The 18,152-nt window shown below is 37.6% G+C and overlaps 2 protein-coding genes across 2 annotated transcripts; both read left to right on the forward strand.

Annotated features, from left to right (window-relative positions):
* LOC114738969 (pentatricopeptide repeat-containing protein At1g11290, chloroplastic-like) lies at positions 1-2,714 on the forward strand. The gene is given in 2 exon segments (XM_028927037.1): positions 1-1,826; positions 1,829-2,714. Coding segments are annotated over 2 exon segments (2,466 nt in total). The 5' UTR covers positions 1-130; the 3' UTR covers positions 2,599-2,714.
* Positions 2,715-6,045: 3,331 nt separating this feature from the next.
* Positions 6,046-17,470, forward strand: LOC114738845 (transcription elongation factor SPT6-like). The gene is given in 22 exon segments (XM_028926911.1): positions 6,046-6,204; positions 6,304-6,390; positions 6,828-6,936; positions 7,016-7,118; positions 7,830-7,961; positions 8,053-8,151; positions 8,153-8,222; positions 8,225-8,250; positions 8,344-8,443; positions 8,446-8,462; positions 8,677-8,713; positions 8,716-8,757; positions 8,760-9,087; positions 9,145-9,244; positions 9,330-9,609; positions 9,612-9,661; positions 9,664-10,107; positions 11,251-11,392; positions 11,503-12,662; positions 12,813-13,019; positions 13,747-14,149; positions 15,509-17,470. Coding segments are annotated over 22 exon segments (5,691 nt in total). The 5' UTR covers positions 6,046-6,164; the 3' UTR covers positions 17,224-17,470.
* Positions 17,471-18,152: the final 682 nt, after the last annotated feature.

Consider the following 18,152-nt stretch of genomic DNA (forward strand, 5'->3'; position numbering starts at 1 on the left):
CGTTTGTCATCTTTACAAAAAATCTCTATCTCTGGGAAGTGGGAAGGGGGACTGGGAGCTGCATAGGAATTCGAAGAAGGCACTTGTGAACTGGAGAATGAATCTTGAGTGAGAGACATAACAGCAAAGAATGAGCTCGCAGCTATTGACTCTTCTTCCTCCACCACCACCCATCTCCAAAAAAATTTCATCTCCTTCATCTCAATCCTCGGTACCGTCTTCCACATCCCATAATAATAATCTTTACGAAAGAATTTACATCCCTTCTCATGTCTACAGACACCCTTCTTCTATCCTCTTAGAACTCTGCACTTCCATTAAAGAACTCCACCAAATGTTGCCTCTCGTTATCAAGAATGGCTTCTACCATGAACACCTCTTCCAGACCAAGCTTGTTAGTTTGTTTTGTAACTATGGTAGCATCGGTGAGGCTGCTCGTGTTTTTGAGCCAATTGAACACAAAATCGATGTGCTTTACCACACTATGCTCAAAGGGTATGCCAAAAACTCAACTCTAGGCGATGCTTTGTCTTTTTATCATAGAATGAAATTGGATGATGTTAGACCTGTTGTTTATGATTTTACCTATTTGTTGCAATTGTGTGGTGAAAAATTGGACCTCAAGAGGGGTAAAGAGATTCATGGGCAGTTAATAACTAGTGGGTATGAATCGAATTTGTTTGCCATGACTGCGGTTGTGAATTTGTATGCAAAATGTAGACAGATTAATGAAGCATACAAGATGTTTGAGAGAATGCCGCAGAAGGACTTGGTTTCTTGGAATACAGTAATTTCTGGGTTTGCACAGAATGGCCTGGCCAAGACAGCTATAAAGTTGGTCTCAGAAATGCAAGAGAGCGGTCTGAAGCCTGATTCTATCACATTGGTTAGTGTTTTGCCGGCTGTTGCAGATATCAAGTCTTTGAGAATTGGAAAGTCTATTCATGGCTATGCCTTGAGATCTGGGTTTGGATCTTTCGTCAACGTCTCAACCGCCCTTGTAGATATGTATTTCAAATGCGGGTCAGTGAGAGAGGCAAGGTTGGTTTTTGAGGGGATGAATAGTAAGACTGTTGTTTCATGGAATTCCATGATTGATGGCTATGGACAAAATGGCAAATCTGAAGAAGCGTTTGCAACTTTTCTGAAGATGTTGGATGAGGGGGTGGAACCTACAAATGTTACCATAATGGGAGCATTACATGCCTGTGCTGATTTAAATGATCTTGAACGTGGGAAATTTGTTCATAAATTATTAAATGAATTAAAATTCAATTCTAATGTGTCAGTTATGAATTCTTTAATATCTATGTATTCCAAGTGTAAGAGAGTTGATATTGCAGCCACGTTGTTTGATGGCATGCAGGAGAAAACACAAGTGACTTGGAATGCCATGTTATTAGGTTATGCACAAAATGGTTTTGTAAATGAAGCTCTAAATCTGTTCTGTAAGATGCAATCTGATGATATAAAACCAGATTCTTTTACATTTGTGAGTGTGATTACTGCTCTTGCAGATTTATCAGTTACCCGCCAAGCAAAGTGGATCCATGGCCTTGTTACAAGAACTTGTTTAGACGGGAATGTCTTTGTTGCCACTGCTCTTGTAGACACGTATGCAAAATGTGGAGCCATACAAACAGCGAGAAAACTTTTTGATGCAATGGAAGAGCGACATGTGATAACATGGAATGCGATGATTGATGGGTATGGAACACATGGCCTTGGAAGGGAAGCTTTGGACCTATTCACTGAAATGTTGAAGGGCTCTGTTAGACCAAATGACACTACATTTCTGTCTGTTATCTCAGCTTGCAGCCATTCAGGTTTGTGGAAGAGGGCCTTGACTACTTTGAAATCATGAAGGGAGAATATGGCCTAGAGCCTTCAATGGATCACTACGGTGCCATGGTTGATCTCCTTGGTCGAGCTGGACGGCTCGATGATGCTTGGGACTTCATTCACAAAATGCCTACCGAGCCAGAGATTAATGTTCTAGGTGCTATGCTTGGTGCTTGCAGGATCCATAAAAATGTAGAACTAGGGGAGAAGGTTGGTGACAAAATTTTCGAGCTAAACCCAGATGACGGTGGCTACCATGTGTTGCTTGCGAACATGTATGCCTCTGCTTCCATGTGGGACAAAGTGGCCAAGGTAAGGACAGCCATGGAGAAGCAAGGGATTCAGAAAACTCCAGGCTGCAGTTTGGTGGAACTGAGAAATGAAGTTCACACATTCTACTCTGGAAGCACCAATCACCCACAATCCAAAAGAATCTATGCTTATCTTGAGAACCTAGGAGATGAGATAAAAGCTGCTGGTTATGTGCCAGACACAAACTCTATTCATGATGTAGAAGAAGATGTGAAGGAGCAATTGCTGAATAGTCATAGCGAAAGGCTTGCCATTGCATTTGGACTTCTAAACACAAGGCCTGGCACAACAATACACATAAGGAAGAATCTGAGAGTCTGTGGTGATTGCCATAATGCAAGCAAGTACATTTCACTTGTGACAGGGAGGGAAATCGTTGTGCGTGATATGCGCAGGTTCCATCATTTTAAGGACGGGAATTGTTCTTGTGGAGATTATTGGTGAAGCAATGATTGATTGCCTTGTTGTTGTGATCAGTTCATGAGAGATTTTAGGGTAGACTTGGATGTACAACAAGGTATTTTTGTAGATACTAATTGTAAGAAACCATAACTTGAACTAGTAAAATATTAATAGTGAATAATGAATCTCAAGGTGACCTTCAAGGCATTCAACCTCCCTACAAACTCTTAATCTTGAAACCTCCATGCTTGTAATTGGTGTATGAGCACATTTCTTTTTCTTTGTTTATTTTTTTCTTTGAAAAAAAAGAAGAAGAAAGAGAGTTTAAGTAAGTTGGCTTCGATGGCTTATTAAGATAAGGGCATATCTCGAGGTATAAAAAGTACTTATACGAGGATTTATGGATTGCTCACTAATGAAATTTTCATATTTATAATGAGATTCAAACCTACATCCTTGTGAAATATGAGGCAGATTCTCGTCAACTAGACTAAAGTTGTATATAAAGCACATTTGGATTGCAGGCATAGGGCTTGATTAATAAGTGGGGATCAAACTCTAAACTTAATTAATGGGTGTATTTGGCTCAATGAAAAAAAGACGAGAGAAGGGATTTTAATGAAAAGAATGGAAGGTGGAGGGATGGGAGAGATTTTAATATTATTTTGTTTGGATTGATTAAAAAAGGAGGGAAGAGATGGATTTTAATGTTACCTTATTTAGTTTAGGAAGGGAGGGAAGGAAAAATATTTTTATAAGAATAACTTTATCCTTGTTCTGTTTAAGTTGTTTTTTTATTCCAACTTTCATAATTTTTAATAAAATATAATTATTCCAAATTTCCATTGATAAGTTTTAATTGAAAAAATCTTTTTTAAAAAAATTTGACAGTTAAAACAAGCGCAAATAAATATATAACTATATAAAAATTGGGTGAGATGAGATAAGGAAGAAAGACAAAGAGGTAGGATGAAAATATTAAAAATAGTTATAAACAATTTAATCAAAACAAGATAAAAATACATTTTACCTTCAAATCCTCCTAATTTTGAAGTGGAGGATTATAAGAGGAGGGGAGTGGAGGTTCCTACAAATTTTGGATTGCCAAATGAGGGAAGGGGAGCAAAATCTGTCTCCTTCCCTTCCCCCCAAACCCCTCATACCTTCTTCATAAGAAGCATATTTCATCCCAATTATTTATATTTATTTAATTTGGACCCTCTAAATATTATTTTTTTTAATTAATTTTTCAGATGTCTTCACCTCAACTAATGTTATATTTGGCTATAAAAATTACTCAAAGTTAATTTTTTGTTTTCAAATTAGCTTTTATGTTAGCTTGCCTTTTCAAATAGACTTTCAAGTTTCAATAGATATCATAACACATTCAAAGAATAGTTTGTTTTGTTAAAAGCACTTTTGGAAAGTTAATTTGGCTCAACACAACTTGTATCCATGTGCACACTAGTTTTCTATCGCGTGATCTACAAAATGAATAGCACCTGAAAAATGAGTCATTGGTTGATTTGATAATAAACCCGATACAAGCAAATATTTTAGTCAAAACATTATTCATAAGCTAAATATACAAAATGGACTTTTAGAGGATATATATGTACAGAAACCATGATTTAATTTAAGAAAAATGTATGAAAATTAACTTAAATTATTTCAGTGGATCAAGTCTGGCTCGGCACTAAAGATTACTAAATCATGCTGACGCTATTTTGCCCAGGACAACTTCAATGATCCGTCGTTTGCTAAAAAGTGAAAAACTCAAATAATTTGTTTTACAATATCAAGGTAGCTATCAACCAGAGTTAGGTTTTAAGAGATGCTCATATTTGATGTCTTCGATAGATTTTTTTCTGCCAGCAATATTTTCAATAAGATTGCCTCTGATACCAGTGCTTAAAAAAATAATATCAAGAAATGGTTTCAGATTTTCAAAAATAAGAAAAGGGTAATTTGGTTAGCAAATATTTTCTCTCTTCTCCCTTACGAAGACAATTGGGAAAATGACCGAAAGACGATTACTAAATTTTAAAATTCTCAAATGATCACTTAAATTAGCAAAATTTCAGTTTAGTCATAGGTTATCAAATTATGATTTGTAAATTTGTTAAAATAACTATATTTCCCTTTATCTGTTTTAAAAAATATATCAAACACCCTTATTGGTCGGCGAGTTGTCAAAGTTTCAATAACTGCAGGAGTTCAGGTGGGTTACTGTCACAGGAGCTCTGACAGCCAGCTGATAACTATTTTATTGGGGATTTTTATAATTTCAGTAATACAGCTAACAAGTTTTTTTAATGCTATTAACAAGTTTAGTATAACAGTAAACAATAGATTTTTTTTATAAAATTCAAAAAGTAATATTTTTACAATTTCAAGAACACGATTAACAAGTTATGTAAAGTTATTAATAAGCTCGATATAGCAGTTACCATGTTTTCTCAAAAATTCAAAAAGCAACATTTTTATGACTTCAATAACCAGGTTAACAAGTCATGTAATGATATTAACAACTATTATAATGTTATTAACAACTCTAACAAAAATTCATATAATGATTTAAACAACTCTCATAACCATAGTGATTGCTTAATAAATGAAAATTTTTTTTTGATGTACAACCTTCATAAGGAGCTAATATTAAAAATATCAACTTTCATAGGAAAATATTGTTAATAACACTATGAGAGTTGTTAATATCTTTATATGATATCTTAACTGTGTTATTGAAGTTGTAAAAATGTCACTTTTTGAATTTTCTAGAAAACTTACTGTTAACTGCTATATTGCACTTATTAATAAAGTTATCAAACTTATTAACTGCATTACTAAAATTGTAAAAATAACATTTTTTGAATTTTTTTTAAAAAAACCTGTTATTAACTATTATGTCGAATTTGTTAATAGTGTTAAATAACTTGTTAAACGTACTGCTGAAATTGTAAAATTAAAAAAAAATTGTCAACCATCAGATAGTCATCGTCAACTGCCAGAGCTCTGATGATGCCGACCCATATGAATTTCGGAGGCCACCGCCAGCACTAGACCTCCAATGATTGGCTGGCCAGTGAGGATGCTTGGTATTTTTTTTTTAAAAATAAAAGTTTTTACTTATTTAAATAATCATTTTCGTTAAGGGAAAAAAGTAGCAACTCCATTTATCCCTCCTCCTTCCTTCTGCATGTACTCAAATGACCCTTTCAACCCTGCCTTTCTCATCAAATGACTCTTCTATCCCTCACCTCGGCCTTTGCCTATCTAAACCCCCGAGGTCACGCCACGTGACCCAAAGATCCCCCGTGGTCCTCCCCCACGCGTGACGTGGCACAATCGAGCGGCGGAGCAGATGAAACAGTGCCCAATGGCATTTCCGTAAATTCACCACATCCCCAAGGGCATATCAAATCCGTTCGGATTGTTTTCCACTCTCCCTCCCTCTCTCTCTCTCTCTCTCACAATAATCTGCTCGCTTCTGATTTTCATTTTGGCGTGGTCGCTTTCGTTTGATCACAGACCACCATTTACACACTCACGCATTTTCAGTGTTCAGTACTCTTCAGGGCTAGTGGTTCCTCCTCGCTGAAACTGCCATGGGAAGAAGGAGAAAAGCGCTTTCCGTTGAAGAACAGGGTAAATTTTATAACATTAAACTGCCTGTGTTCATGTGTATTTTGAATCGTTGTGCATTTTTCAGGGTTTTAATCGTTCATTTGGGTTTACATTTTACAGAGAGGTCTATACAGAAAGGGAAAATGAAAGAAAAAGCTATCACAGTGGAAGATGACGACGGAGGTGACGAAGAAGAATCAGAAGATGGTAATGGATTAAAAATCGGCTCTTTCTCCAAATTTTTAATCCTAAACTCTAACTCGAGCTTCATTCCTCTTTCTCTTATTCTCTTTCCATCGTCCTCGGCTTTATTTGGCACTCCATAGTGTAAGCAGTGAGTCTTTTGATGTAATGTCAGTGGAAGTTCCCGTTTCTTTTTTACAGTGTTAAGAAAGTCGTCGTCATTATCTTTATTAATTTTAAAACGCCATTTTCAGTTCAAGTTTAATATTAAGAATTAGGAAATTCAGTAAAGCATTTTCCCCGAAATTCGAGAACTTAACATGCAATGATAATGACTTCTCTATTTCCTCGTTTGCGTCGGCTTAATGTGTATATCGGTGTAGTGATAAGCCCCGGAGATCGTACTGCACTTATTTTTTTATCATCTAATGACTTGCTTTTTCCCTCACCTGGTGACGCAGAGGATGGTTTGAATAACTTTGAGGATGATGGATTTATCGTTGGTCTCGATGAAGAAGAGGAGGAAGACAATCCGCAAGAAACGCAAGAGACGAAAACAAAGAAGAAGCGGTTCATTCCCGTTTTTTACCCTGCAATGCAATTCTATACAAGTTTCTCAACACTGACTGCTCTTTGCTAACTATTTCAGAAAATCATCGAAATGCATTGTTCTTGATGATGATGATCTTGAGAGATATGATCTTGAGCTACTTCGTGAAAACCAAATCTTGGGCATCAATCGGGATAAATTGGTAAGCATTTGCATTGCTTCTTTTTTATTTCTTGCTCTCTGTGTTGCAACAATTGCTTCTCTATGATTCATTGATTCATTGATTCGTCCTAGGACAACGGAATGTTTAGAGGTAAAAAAGGCTGGCATTGATAGTGAGAAGGACACTTCGGAATTCTTAAGTATATTTACCTTGCCTTCCCCCGTTTCAGCAGATGTCCAATGATGATCTATGATGCATTTCACCATTGTTTAACTTTCTTACTTGTGTTCATGGCGCTATTCTTTTGTTGACTAATCACAAAATGTTGGCTTTCCAGGATCACGATGATAAGTTGAAGATAGCAGATGGCTGATAATAAATGATGCTGCATAGTGATAGGTGATGAAGATGATCAGGTGCATCAATGCATGAGGATATTCTGCATTATTAGTGTGTGCTAGAGTCTTGTTCAGATGTAATGAATGTATAGTTGCATTTAGATTGTTTATAATTCATAAACTTGTATTCAATGTTATATTGAATATTATGATACCAGTCTTTTAATTTTTAGATTAATTTATCATCTCATGATGAGGTAGAATGGACTGATGTTTAGTATATAGAGATGAGAAAGTCATGTCAGTCAATGAGAGTGATAATATTGTGTTTACTAATAATTATAATATTAGTAGTTATTCTTCATGCATGACAAAGGAAGTTTGTAGTAGGAGTTTCGATTCCTAGTTACAGCTAAATGAGGTTCCGTCCAAGTCCATTGAGTCTGATGAGTGTTACAAGTTTGAGACACTGGCTCTGGCGGAAGTGAATTTAGCTGGAAAGCGTAACCCTTTAGATAATACGGACGTACCAGAGAGGATGCAGGTCCTGCTTTCAAATTTATTCGAGTTTCAATTTGTCAATTGTCACCACAATGTTGTGATTTTATTTAATCAGCCAATAGCTTTTCAAACAGATATTTGAGGACATGGTGGGATCGATTCCAGCTGACACAAGGAGTATCGAAGAAGAAAGTTCTTGGATTCTTAGTCAACTTGATTCGAATCCATTTCATTGAGAAACAGGAAGATGGTGAATCATGGGGGCTTCATACTAGAATAAAGAGGGAAGATATCATGAGGTTCTTGGATTGAATCATGCAAAGAAATATGACGTAAGTGGTAGTTTGGGTTTTTATTACATTTTTGGTTATATATGTAAACAGAGATCCTTAATTTTTATTTTCGTTCTTCACTTTATGTTTTAGATACCATTTATTGCGATGTACCGGAAGGAACAGTGCCTCAGTCTCCTGGAAGATCCAGAAGGGGCTGAAGCAGGAAGCATAGAGAATGATATTGAGAGAAAGTGTGCAAATGGCACAAGGTGATCATTATTAACCTAATGTGTTCATTATTGGATGTATGGCCTAAACATAGAGTTCACTTCAATGTCTCATTTATGGAAATTAGGTATTGTACATGAAGAATGGTAGATTGTGGAAATAACGCAGTAATTCATTGGAGAAATTAATGCCTATGAAATTGATGGGGAACTTCTTTTTTTGTTTGTTTTGTTTTTGTTTTTTTGGCTCGTGTAGGTACTCTGGATAATCAGGGAATTGGATAAAAAATGGTGCTTCTTCAGAAGCGGAAGAACATTCTCATGACATCCTATAACAACCGTTTCATGAAGGATGCCAAACGACTTTCTCTGATGAAAAATCCAGTTTCAACCAGCAGCTTTCAGGAACTATCACCACTATGCTCAAGTTGGTGGAATCAGATAGAGAGATTGATGATATTGAACTGAAGTTCAGTTTACATTTTTCTCCAGTTGAGGGATTCTTGGACGTCAGTTATAAAAGGCCTGTGAAGGAGTCTTATTATTCTAAATGCAGTATGGCAGGTCTATGGTCACTTGCAAGCAAATTTGGGAACACTGAGAAATTTCGGTTGCTAAGTACCCCTGAGAAAGTGGTAACCTTCTGCTTTTTATCTCGGGTATCTCTGTTTGTATGTGTGCGCGCTGTGGCAACTCACTGATTATTCCACAACAGGGAATGGAGAATCACGGATCCTGAGGAATCCCCAGAGGAATTAGCCTCGGCATACAAGTGTGCAACATTTGAAACTTCAGAATCTGTGCTAGAAGGCGCTAGGCACATGGTATGCTATCGGTTTTGTCATCTGCTTCTGCATTGCTCTGAAGTTAATATAGCTTACTTTGTTAATGGATAATTTCTTTCTCTAGGCTGCAATGGAGATTAGCAGTGAGATGTCTTTGAGGAAATATATTCGCAGCATAGTTATGGATCATGCTCTTCTTTCAACCAGCCCTACAGTGAAAGGAAATATGACAATAGATACACATCATGAAGTAGCAGGTGTCAAGTGGCTACAGGACAAACCACTCACTAAGTTTAAGGATGCCCAGTGGCTTATCATACAAAATGCTGAAAAAGAGAAGCTTCTTGAAGTTAAAATAAGGTTGCCTGAGCATGTCCTATCTGAATTAACAAATGCTTGCAATGATGTTATCTCAACCGCAGTGAACGAACGTCTGCTCAACTTTGGAACGAACAGCGCGAAAGTCAATTGTGCAGGACGCTATTTTAAATTTTCTTCTGCCATCTATGGAGAAGGAAGCACGAGAATTGTTGACTGCTAAGGCCAAAAACTGGTTAATAATGGATTATGGGAAGGAGTTATGGAACAGAGTCTCCGTGGTACCATATCTATGCAGGGGCAATGTCACTGCTCGAGAGAAGGGGGCTGCATCCAAAGTCATGGCTTGTTGTTGGGGAACTGGAAAGCCAGGTACCACATTTGTGATGTTGGACTCTAAAGGAGAATTGGTTGATGCGATCCATGCTAGTTCACTTACTCTGCGATCACAGAATATAAATGATCAGCAGCGGAGGAAAAATGATCAGCAACGACTTCTTAAGTTCCTAATGAATCATAAACCACAAGTAATTGTTATTGGAGCTAATGCATCATGTATACGCTTGAGAGATGACGTCAATGAGGTAAACTAATTAGTTAACTCCATTTTTGCTACAAAAAAAAAAAAATTAGTTGACTCCATTTGGTTTACTTGATGTCCTAGATTTTTTCATTTAATGTATATTCTAAAATATACTTTTATCTTAAAATCGGGTAGTTTTTCATTTGAAATGGTAAAAATTTTCTTGCTATGCTTCTACCCATGAGATCCCTTGGATTCTATAGGCCCCTTGGATTCTGTTTGGAAATTGTTTTTTCCTCGTGATCATTACAATGTTACATTCTTATAAACTTGGTAATTGAATGCTTCCCTAAGAAGCATAAACTTTGTGTATAATTTATGATGTGGCCAACCTATAAGCGTCAATCATGCATTGATAAATTATTTACATTAGAGACTTGATTTAGTGATTTTCATCTTGGACCTTCTCTTTCTAGTACTTTGAACATCAACTTTATAACTTGCCTCACTTTATTGGAGTGTCCGTTCCTTTGCCTGAGTAGAGGGCTCATTGTTTTCTGCTTCCAAAATACTAGCAATTCAAAGATCTGTAATTCCGCAACTTATGTTCAGGAAGCACTTTTAATTAATTTTGGCCTACTTGCCCTATAAAGTCATATTTGTTATAGGTACATACGAATCTGGTGCCTATGTTGTTACAATAAACCTATTGTTAGCAGTAACTAAAGTTTAAAGAAGCTGAATAGAGAAGAAAAAGATTCAATCCTTATTCCAATGGGGCATGCATACTGATATAGACATGAGATATGATGCTGATATGGACACATAATGCAGCAACGTTTGATGTATCTCCACTAATTTAAAATATAGCTAGTTCATATTGTGCCTAGAAAGCACTTGATGGTTGTTGAACCTGGTTCTATGTTCTTGAAATGTGTATGCTTCATGGGTTTCAATCTGTTGTTGATTCTTAACTGCCTCCAAAAGCTTTAATTTCTGTTTACAAAATTGTATGCGTTTCGCAAGTGCATTTTGTATCTTTTCTACTTATTTTCTGTAGAAAAATTTTACAAATATGTTAGCACCCTTTTCTCTTTCAATGACAACAGATGAAGTGTTCTTTGTGATTGCTATTCCTTATGTATGCATGTTCACGGTCAGTACACATCGTGATTCATGGAAATATTTTTTTTTTCCCAATCAGATTGTTTCAATGATGCGAGGGGAAAATCATGATGACGTCAGTTTGGAGATTAAAGGACTAACAACAGTTTTAGGGGATGAAAGCTTGCCTCGCCTTTATGAAGATTCAGAAATTTCTGAGGACCAGCTTCCCAGACAACATGGCAATTGATCTTTTCTTCTGCCTTCGTTTCTTTACTCTTTCCTCTTTAATATTTTTTTTAAATGAAATGTTCCTTTGATCATGGGTTTTGCTGTTCTTGAAATGATATAGGCATTGTGAAGAGGGCAGTGGCTCTTGGACGTTACTTTCTAAATCCATTGGCTATGGTTGCAACACTCTGTGGGGTCAAAAAGGAGATTTTATCATGGAAGTTGAACCCTTTGGAACAATTTCTGACAACTGATGAGAAGTTAATGATAATTGAATGGGTCATGGCTGATATCACCAACCAAGTAGGCGTGGATGTAAATTTGGTTATCAGCCACAATTGGCTTTCTGCTCCATTGCAATTTGTTTCTGGTCTTGGACCCAGATCAGCTGACGTTCTGTGTAGAGAATTATGTGGAGGTACAACTCCAGGAAATAGAAAGTATTTGAGTAAATGTGGTCTGAACTCGATGAGGATTTTCTGGAATGCAGTTGGCTTTTTAAAGGTGTCATGTGATGAACCAATCTTGGGTGATACTGTTGATAACATTCTGGATCGTACAAGAGTTCATCCAGAGTCTTATCATCTTGCTGAGGAATTCGCTAGAGCTGTATATAGACACTATAATCCAGAATCTGATGCTACACAACTGAATGCAATTGAAATTTTGCAGGATGAACCAAAACTGCTGCAAGATTTTGATGTGAATGATTATGCAGCTAGAATGGCAGTAGAAACAGGAGAGCATGTAAGAGAGACTCTCTATGATATAAAGGAAGAACTGCTTGATGGATTTAAAGATCCTCGGATACCTTATAAGGAACCTTCACTGGATGATGAGTTCTTAATGATGACTAGGGAAAGTGGGGATGTACCTTTTGAGGGAAAAAGAGTTCAGGCAACAGTTCGAAATGTGCAGTCAAAGCTAGCATTTTGCATACTTGACTCTGGATTGGCTGCAGTATTGCTTAAGGAAGATTTTTCTGATGAGACTGATGATATATATTTAACAGACAAATTGTGCGATGGTGATGTGCTTAATTGCAAGATCAAATTTGTTGACAAGACCAGATGCCGGGTGAATTTGACATGTAAAGCAAGTGAGTTGAAGAGTGATGGAGAACAAAGTTTCCATGACATGGATCCTTATTATTGTGAAGGAAAAAATTTACCGAGTCAGTTGGGTGAAGGCAAAAAGGAGGAGCTTGAAAATAAACATTTCAAGCCCAGGATGATTTGTCATCCCCAGTTTCAAAATATAACTGCTGATCAAGCAAAAGAGGTGCATTTTTTTGGTGTTTAATAGTTTACAGTTGAGTTTAGTTAGTTCTCTATGACTCTATGTTTTGCTTAATAGCTAAGGTCAGTTGTTTTCTATGTTAGAATGTTCTCAGGTTTTGATTGGCATCTTATTTATTTTTCTGTTTTGTAGTTCCTTGCAGACAAAGCCATTGGCCACTATATTTTTCACCCAAGCGGTAGTTGTCTATGGAAATTAACCTTGACTCTTAAAATTTTTGATGGACTTTGTGTACACAAAGACATTGTTGAGGGTGGAAAAACTTTAGATATGAAAAGCATGCTTGCACTTGGGAAGACATTAAAGATAGGAGAAGAAATATTTGAGGACATGGACAAGGTCAGCTTCCTTAATTCAGATGCTATGAAAGGCTTTATTTGTTCTGGGATTCCTTATATTATATATGCTGTTCTTTGTATCTTATGATAAATGAAGTTGCTGATCTCTTTCAAACTTGGTTCTCATGGATCACGCTTATTTCTGTTCTTTTTAGACGTGTTCTGGGAACCCAAAAAACAAGCTGCCAAGTGATGAATCACCCTTATAGAATTAAAATGAGACTAGCACATTAGACATACCATAAACAAACTTCAGTGACATGTTACTGAAGCATTCAATCTTATTAAAGATTCTAACACAACTTTACACATGCACGTGCTCCTACATCTCACTTTTCACTCTATTACAGTTCATCCTCTCTCTCACCAGACTATCATTGCAATATTGCATTGTTAAACTATTAGTTATCAGTTATTTATAGCTGTTTTGATATATATTATCTTGGTATGTACTTTGATATTAATTCATTGTTATTGATAACAAAACAGTGAAACAGGAGTCAAAACCAAATTGCAATCAGTAGTCCAATTTCAGAGTTTCTTATGGGTTATTTTAGTTTCCTAATTCTAGATTCAGTGGAGATCCGTTTGGTTTCCTAATTTTCTCAGTTTGGTGACAATGCCCTGGAAGGAAATCTATTTCTTTAGCGTGGTTCTTCACTAACACTTTTGAGTTTTTGCTTGACTTCTTTTACATCAGTTCATTATTTTCCCTTCCATGTTAATAGGTCATGGAACGCTTTGTCAATCCATTGGTGGTTAATCTGAAAGTGATATTGAATCACCAAAAATTTAAGGGCTCAAAAGCCGAGGTTGATAAGTTGTTAAAACTGGAGAAGGAAGAATATCCAAAAAGGATAGTGTATGGTTTTGCAATTTCATTTGAGCATCCTGGCACTTTCATCTTGTGTTACATTAGAAGTACAAATCTGCATCATGAGTTTATTGGTATTCATCCGAAAGGATTTAAATTTAGGAAGCAATTATTTGAGAACATTGAGCAGCTGTTGGGATACTTCCAGAATCATATCAATGATTTACCACCAAGAAAACCGATGGTAGATGGTTCATTGGCAAAGTCCTTGGATGGAGAACGCAGATTCAATGTATTTCAGAATAAGCACTCCATAGGTATATCCTGGATTGTCTTAATTTCTTTATTTAAGTTTTTTGATCTTACAGCTGTAGTTTTTGGGAACTAAATTTTTATTGACGAGTTGCTGTTCACTTTGCCAATATTAATTTTGCTCTTGACAAATGGATTCCACTCAGCAGTCAATGTTTCGCACCTAAATGAAATTCAGATGAAGCCATATCATACCATCCTGATTTGCTCACTGAAAATCCGGTGGAAAACAACTCAATTTGGTGGCTTTTGATTTTTTTCTTTTCCTGGCTTAACACCTCACCTTTTCTTGCCACCCTTAAACTTGTATTTCTTACGGTTCCCCATATGTAGCACATAAATGAGATGCTAATGAGACCAAATTGAGATCCGTTTTCCTCAGTCAAATGAGATGCTAATCAGAGCAGCTTGGTTTCGTGCCATTTAATGTTGATTTCAGCTTTGATTCATCATAATGAACATCACTTTATTTTCCGTTAATAGTAATTCTTAACACATTTGCTCCCATAGTTCTTTAGCTTGACACATGATTCGCATTTCTTGACTTGTTTATTTTAATGTCCAATAATCATATTTACTCTTGAAAATACGTAATCAGTTGGTCCCTTTTTAATTTCTTTGCAATCTACACAAGTTAGTCAATTTACAAAACTGTAATGTTTTTCTTTCAGTGGAGTCCCTGCAAATTTACAATTTAGTTCTTACGCCTCTTTGACTTTAATCCTTAGCTTTTCCTTTCATTTTAAAAGCTTTGGGTCATTTCTAGGTCACCATACGAGTCCTTATGCATATCAATCGTGTCGCATACAATTTTTTACATATGCGTCCACATAAAAAAAAAAAAAATTGGGAATGTAATAGTAGATGCGCACCACTCTATGTACAATCTCATTAGTTTTAATGCAACTCATAAGTCACCTGAGGTTTAGCAGTTCCTGTCACTCAAGAAGTATGAGGCAATTGTTTCAAAGAAATATTTTTGCTCTTCGATAATGTTAGATGGGCATGTAAGTAGTTTTCGTCTCTGTAAGTTGTCCGTTCATAATGTCATTGTGGCTTCTTTGCTATCTTGAGTGAATGTTTAGTCATATCATTTTACATATTTGTATTTTTCACGTTCAGAATTAAGATTGAATTCATTTATTAATATGTGATGCAAAAATGTTTCTTGTATGTAACATTGCTTGCCTACTGATAATATTATAGATTGAACTACAATTGCAGTTTCCTTGGATGGAACAAAATCCTTTGAAAAACTGAACTGAAATGAGAATTTATAGTAGAATTCCTACTCAATGGCTTCTTCAACCTTTCCTTGTATCTATGAATCTACATTTTAATCTCATTTAATTTATGCCTCTCAGATGACAATGGGGGAGAAGGTCGGGGTCAGGGCCGGAGCCGGGGCCGGGGCCGTGGCCGTGGACGTGGCTTTGGCTGCGGACGCGGACGTGAAAACTCATGGGGTGATGGAAAACATGAATCTGAAGAAAACAATAGTTCATGGGGCAGTGCTCAAAATGACCACACTACCGGTGGCAATGGTTGGTCTCAATCTAATTCTTCTGGATGGGCCCATAATATTGACAAGAGTTGGGGTGAACAAGGTCCTACAGGTAAAGGCAATGTTTCTGAGCCCACTAATGATGCAGAAGGCAACTGGGGAAGGGGACAAGGACAAGGACAGGGAAGGGGAACTTGGAGTGGCGGTGGTGGATGGGGCAGTGCTGGAACTGAAACTGACAACACCAATAATGACAGTGCTTGGGCTAACAAAGGCAAGGGTTGGAATGAAAGTGTTGCTGGTGAAGGCAGTGACAGACGACCCACTTGGCAGCAGAGTAATTACGAGAGTGAGATGAATCCTACTGGTAACAATCCCAGTGATAGTGTTTGGGGACAAGGTCGAGGAGGGGACAGAGGAAGGGGAAGGGGAAGAAGAGGCAGAGGGGACCAAGGTGGCTGTGGACGCGGACGTGGACGTGAAGGTAATAATGACAACTATAGTGGTGGCAGATGGAGTAATACTGGAAATGATAACAGTGGTGGTGGCGGTGCCTGGAATAATGATAATTCTTCAGGAAGGGGAAGGGGAAGAGGAAGGAGAGGTAGAGGGGGCCAAGGACGAGGACATGAAGGTGGTAATAATGACAGTTATAATGGTGGCGGATGGAGTTCAGATTGGGGAAGTAATAAAGGAAAGAGTTGGAGTGAGAGTATTCTTGGTGATGGCAGTGGTGGGGGAACTACTGAGTTTAATCATCGGAATAGCCAAGAACACAATGACAACAGCTCTGGTGGTGGTGGTGGTTGGGGTGGTTGGGGAGGTAGTAACAGAGGAAAGAGCTGGGGTAATGATGGTGTTGGAGAAGGAAATAACAATGAAAGTGGGCTGAATGCTACTGGTAACAATGAAGCTGTATCCTTTGGTGGTGGCTGGGGTAGTAACAAGGGAAGGAGTTGGGGTAATGATGGAGAAGGCAACAATGGTGGTGGTTGGGGTGGTAACAAAGGAAAGAGTTGGGGTAGTGATGGAGAAGGCAACAACAGTGGCGGCAGTTGGGGTGGTAACAAAGGAAAGAGTTGGGGTAGTGATGGAGAAGGCAACAACAGTGGTGGCGGTTGGGGTGGTAGCGAAGGAAAGAGTTGGGGTAGTGATGGAGAAGGCAACAACAGTGGTGGCGGCTGGGGTGGTAACAAAGGAAAGAGTTGGGGTAGTGATGGAGAAGGCAACAACAGTGGTGGCGGCAGCGGCTGGGGTGGTAACAAAGGAAAGAGTCGGGGTAGTGATGCAGAAGGCAATAACAATAGTGGTGGTTTGGGAGGAGGCCAGGGACAGGGAAGAGGGAGAGAATGGAGCAAAGGTGATGGCTGGGGAGGTGGAGGTAATGATGAAAACAAAAGCTTTGGTGGACAATGGGCCAACACTGGAACCGATCACCCTGGCAGTCGTGACGGCAGTGGTTGGGCTAATTCTGGTGGTGGTGGTTGGGCTGGTGGTAGTTCTTCTGGTCGTGGAGGTTCTGATGGTGGCAATTGGGGCAGCAAGGAAGGAAACCCGGATGGAGGCTGGGTTTGATGGTTAGGGAGGAGGCATGGCTTGAATGGTGAACATGGAGCTAGGCTACGATATTTGGGTCATGCAAATACCACTGCAAATAGACATCCAATTCCACAAGGTATTTGACTATTTCTTTTATGACTATCTAACTGGAAACAACTTAATTTGCTGTAGAAATGATATTATCGTACATTTTGATGTTAATGATTCATCACTCTGATTTTCATATCGTCCAATTATATTTATATCCGCCCTTTTCTTTTCAAGATGTTGTCAACTTCAGGTTCGTTCATTATTTATTTTATTTTATTTCCTTTTGGGGGAAACGTATTGTCCCCGTGAATGCATACTCTTTAAAGTTGCCACTTCCGTCCCCAAGCTTAGATTTTGAGGGATCCATGACATATAATTGTGAAGCATATGGCTTGCTTTCTGATTAAGAAATAATCATGGAGATTAAAATAAGTTGCGCATTCGTATTTACGTAATTACGTCTTTCGATTCTGTTGTTCCGCCCATACCGTACATCTTTGAGATAGGCTTTTGCCTAATGGGCCTTACCAATCCTGATGACCCAATGAATCGGTGTTTCGCACATATAGGCCCAATGAATGTGTGGGAGCATCATGTTTGCAACGCACGAAACACATTTGATGCCTTGACACTTGGAAGCATAATGGTCATACTCATATTTTATTGGTCATCATAGCATTCAATGTCTGCAAATATTTGATTCTTCTTATGAATGCAATTTTTTTCAAAAAAGAGTCAACTATAACTGTGGGCATAAAATTATAAAATTTAATGTTATAAATAATTTATACAGCAAATTCTGGATCTCGCCGCATATTGTCTTGAGATTTAAATGAAAACATGCATAAACTGAATAGCTGTGCATCATAAAAATGCATTAATGTTTTTGGACAAGTCCTGATATGCTACTTCTG

Source organism: Neltuma alba, unplaced genomic scaffold, assembly GCF_004799145.2.
Source record: "Neltuma alba isolate B1F8T4 unplaced genomic scaffold, ASM479914v2 tig00002811_pilon, whole genome shotgun sequence".
In the NCBI taxonomy this organism is placed as follows: Eukaryota; Viridiplantae; Streptophyta; class Magnoliopsida; order Fabales; family Fabaceae; genus Neltuma; species Neltuma alba.